This window comes from Trachymyrmex cornetzi, unplaced genomic scaffold (genome assembly GCF_001594075.2).
Source record: "Trachymyrmex cornetzi isolate Tcor2-1 unplaced genomic scaffold, Tcor1.1 scaffold4243, whole genome shotgun sequence".
NCBI classification, from domain to species: Eukaryota; Metazoa; Arthropoda; class Insecta; order Hymenoptera; family Formicidae; genus Trachymyrmex; species Trachymyrmex cornetzi.
The window spans coordinates 3,159-7,039 of record NW_017299009.1 but is presented as its reverse complement, the minus strand read 5'-3'; the positions used below and the strand labels follow the sequence as shown (position 1 = coordinate 7,039).

Below are 3,881 nucleotides of genomic sequence, written 5' to 3'. Positions count from 1 at the left end.
CCTGGGGAGGGGTGAAGGTACACCCTGGCTGGCGGAGCCGCTGCGGGGTTGGGGACGAACCAAAATGAGTAGACAATATAATGAAAACCAAGACCAGAAACAGGATGGAGCAAAGGAGAGGAGCTTCTTCGTCCGAAAGGGAGGATATTCGGAGACAAGCTCCGAAGATGAGGAAGATCCGTATTATGATACGACCTTTGCGGATAAAGACGGGGATTACGCCCTGGGACTGTGGATGATTCCGGCAGAAGACCGTACAATGATGTTCGCAGAATCGGAGGAGGTGGAACACCGACTCAAGGATAGAAGAAGCGGGGAAGTGTTGCGCATCAAAGGATGGAAGGGGGGTGACTCTCCCCCACCGGGCCTGTCCGGTCAATCGGAACAGTCGTTGCACCTTCCCTCGGGAAGTAGGCCGGGACCCAGGTGCTCAAAGGGGACGTACATGCCGCTTCCTGAGCATAAACAAGAGGAAAAGACCCAGGAAGAGACAACGTCGAGCAGGACTGAACCATCTGTGCCCTCTGCAGACGGGAGAGGACAGCCAGTCGGTCTCGTCAAGAGGATCTTGCGGGCTCGCGGAGAGGGTCCGAGCATTCCCCTCGAGTGAGACTAGTGCCCAGAGTGGATGCGGAGACGCTGAAGACTTTGAGGAGACGTGTGCGCCTCCTCGGTGTCATCTAGAGGAGGAGTGGTCCGGAAGGAGCCTACACGAGTACGAGGAGGAAGGGTGAAGAGGAGTAAGGCCTCGACATCCATTGTAATAACTTCTGACGAGGACACGGCCAGCGCAAGGAGGGACTCGAATGAGCCCCCGGAGAAGAAGGGTGGTATGGACTCGGTGAACCCATCCCCTAGAAAGAAGAGAGTCACTAGGTCCTATCAAACAACTGGGTTATATGCTGGGCGTGCAGAAGCCATGAGAATGGCGAATGAGGAAAAGGAGAGAGGCATCCAATTAGACAGGAAAGCACTCGTCAGGGGTCTAGGAAAGGAGGATCTGTTTAAAAAATCCAAAATAGACCTGGAAAGGATTAAGGATGATATGGAGGATGATACGAACGAGGACTGGCTAAAAAAGTCACGGAATGCCTAATGGAGGTGATTCGTATCTCAAGAACCTCTTCAAATCTGAAAGGAACCTACCAAAAATCCCTCAAGATTGCGGCAGCCACCTCCATGAGCTGTATGGAAGTCTTTAAGGAAAGGGCCACCAAAAATCAGGAAGGTACTAGCGCCGAGGAGATTAGAGCGCTAAAAAGAGAAATCTCCTCTTTTAGAAAGAGATTGGAGAATGAAGTCGAGAAGGAAAGAAGAAAGGCCCTGGAAGCGGAGGGTAAAGCGGAAGCATACCGAATTGAGCAAACTCAAAAGGGAGAAACCAAAAAGAAAGGCGGTCAAACAGACCTCCTCCCTTAAAGAAGGCAAGATAGTTAGCTCGAAGAAAAGACTCCGACTAACCGAGGCAAGGAAACGTAGGGAGGAAGGAACCATCACACCAGACACGAGTATGGAGGTGGACGAAGCGGATAGTCGGGAGCCGAGTGAGAAAGTGGTTCTCCCCCCTCCCGAGGAATGGCCACCCGCGATCAGACCACCGCTCCAGGGAAGATGCCGAATCCTGGAGGATAGGCCGGCGGAAGGGATCAAGTATAAAATAGTGCAGGAAAAGCTCATGCCGATGAATACGGACAAGTGGAAGACGAAGAAGAAGAATTTAGACAGGCTCGCGAAGGGCCCCAGAGGAGCTACTCCGCGAGCGCTCGCGGATATGATCCGCGAGATCGTCGCCCAGGAATTGGATAAGGCAAGAGGAATTCCAATCCTGATTCCACAGAAGCCGGTCGGAGCGAGCCAGGAGGCTTGTCCGAGAAGCGAGAAGGAGGGGACAGGACCCGCTAGCAAAAAAAAGGGAAGGCAACGAATACTAGTAGTAGACAGTGAAACGTTGGGACCGAGTCGCGAACGCCCAGCCCAGGAGAACACCAAGACCAGGGAAGATACCTGATCCCAAGTGGTGGGCAGAAAGCAGAAAAGGGAGCAGAGGCAGTCCCCAAAAGAAGGTCCTACGAACCAGCGGAGGCCCAAGGATGGCGAGAGAGGCCCTAATACCGGGGCTAAAGCCCCAGTGGCAAATAGACGGATGCCCCGTACAGCCGCTGTTCAAATCAACTGCGGGGGCGAAAGGAAATATGCTAAGGTAATGAAAATTGCCAAGCAGCAAATTGATATTGATGAAATCGGGATTACCGATATACGTTTCAGAAGAGCGCGTACGGGGGCCTTTCTTCTGGAGATCCCGGGAGCGAAAGGAGCAGTCAAGGCGGACGTGCTCGCCGGAAAATTGAGAGAAGTCATGGCGGGGCAGGAAGAGGTCCTGATTTCGAGACCCGAGAAGATGGTTGAAATCAGGATAGAGGATATCGAAGAGTCCACGACTAAGAAGGAGCTGATACGCAAAATATCATAGGATGGGGAGCAAAGCTTCCTTCCACAAGAAAACAACGTACTCCAACTGAAAAATTGGATGACCAAGACGCTCCCCCGAATACAACGGGGGAGGATAGCACTAAAGCTGCGGGCCCGAAACCCCAGACGGCCGGAAATGCGCCATGCTCAGAGGAAACAAGGAATGCACAAATGACAATGGAGGTGGAGCCTTTGGAGGAGGAGGCCCCCTCGGACAGCCATCCACTCGAGTGAGTGCAGGATGGGCAAAGTTGGGAGGACCCGCAGTCCCGAGTGAACAAGGATGCGCTATGTGGGAAACACAAAGAAGGAACATCTGATAGCAACTTAGATGCCTAATAAGATACTACAGGCGAACATTAATCATTCCTGCGATGGACACAATATGCTACTTCAGATCATGGCGGAGAATGATTACACGATGGCGATTGTCTCGAAACCCTACTGGGTCCCAGATAACAACACAAATTGGACGGCGAATGACAGGAGGACAGTGGCCATCACCTGGAGAAGGGTGGAAAACCCGCTGCCCTCTATGCCGTTGGAAAAGGGTGATAATTTTGTCGCGGTCAGATGGGGGGATATGGTGCTAATTGGGGTCTACCTATCCCCCAGTCTGGACGTAGCTCAATTCGGACAAACCTTGGAAGAGATTGAGCGCTGCGTCGGAAGATTCCAGACCGGGATAGTCCTTGTGGCTGGCGATTTCAACGCAAAGACGGACCTGTGGGGCTCAGCTGGAACGGACACTAAAGGCAGGTGTCTTCGAAACTGGGCTAGCGCAACCGGTATGTGCTGCCTCAATACCGGTGGGGTAAGCACTTGCGTAAGGGTGCAGGGCGAGTCGATTGTAAACGTTTCGTTCGCTAACCCTGCTGCAGCCGCCCGAGACGTATGGAGAGTGGCCCCTTACGAGAGCTCGGATCATCGGTACATAGAAATCGTGGTGGGGGACACAGTGGCTCAAATAAGGAGGAGAGGACTTCCTCGCCCGCAGAGATGGACGACGAAAAAAATGGACGAGGACCTCCTTTGCGCGTCGGTGACTGCCGGGTCGTGGGTGAGGCCGGGCCCCGTTGAGGACTGGGACCTGGAGTTGGAAGCTGCCCAACTGCAGGCGCTTATGATTTGGGCATGCGTTGCGTCAATGTCTAGGGCTGTGCCGTGTCCAAGAAGAGCAATGCCTTGGTGGACGTAGGAACTGGCCCAACTTAGGGCGAAGGTGTCGGCCGCTAGGCGCCGGCTCAAGCGAACACGCCGTCGAGCCAAGCAGGACGATAAAGAAGTGGACATGAGGATGGCAGAGCTCAGGCAAGCCCGGAGTAGCCTTGGGAAGACCATCACCAAGGCTAAGGAAAAGGCCTTGGAGGAATTCGTGCTCTCGTTGAATGAGGACCCATGGAGCTGCCCGT

At 53.6% G+C, this 3,881-nt stretch overlaps 1 protein-coding gene across 1 annotated transcript; it reads left to right on the top strand.

Annotated features, from left to right (window-relative positions):
• The first annotated feature begins 2,800 nt into the window (after nt 1-2,800).
• LOC108764459 (uncharacterized) lies at nt 2,801-3,667 on the top strand. Its single transcript, XM_018512721.1, has one exon. The coding sequence runs from the start codon at nt 2,801-2,803 to the stop codon at nt 3,665-3,667; it is 867 nt and encodes a 288-aa protein (XP_018368223.1).
• The last annotated feature ends 214 nt before the right edge of the window (nt 3,668-3,881 follow it).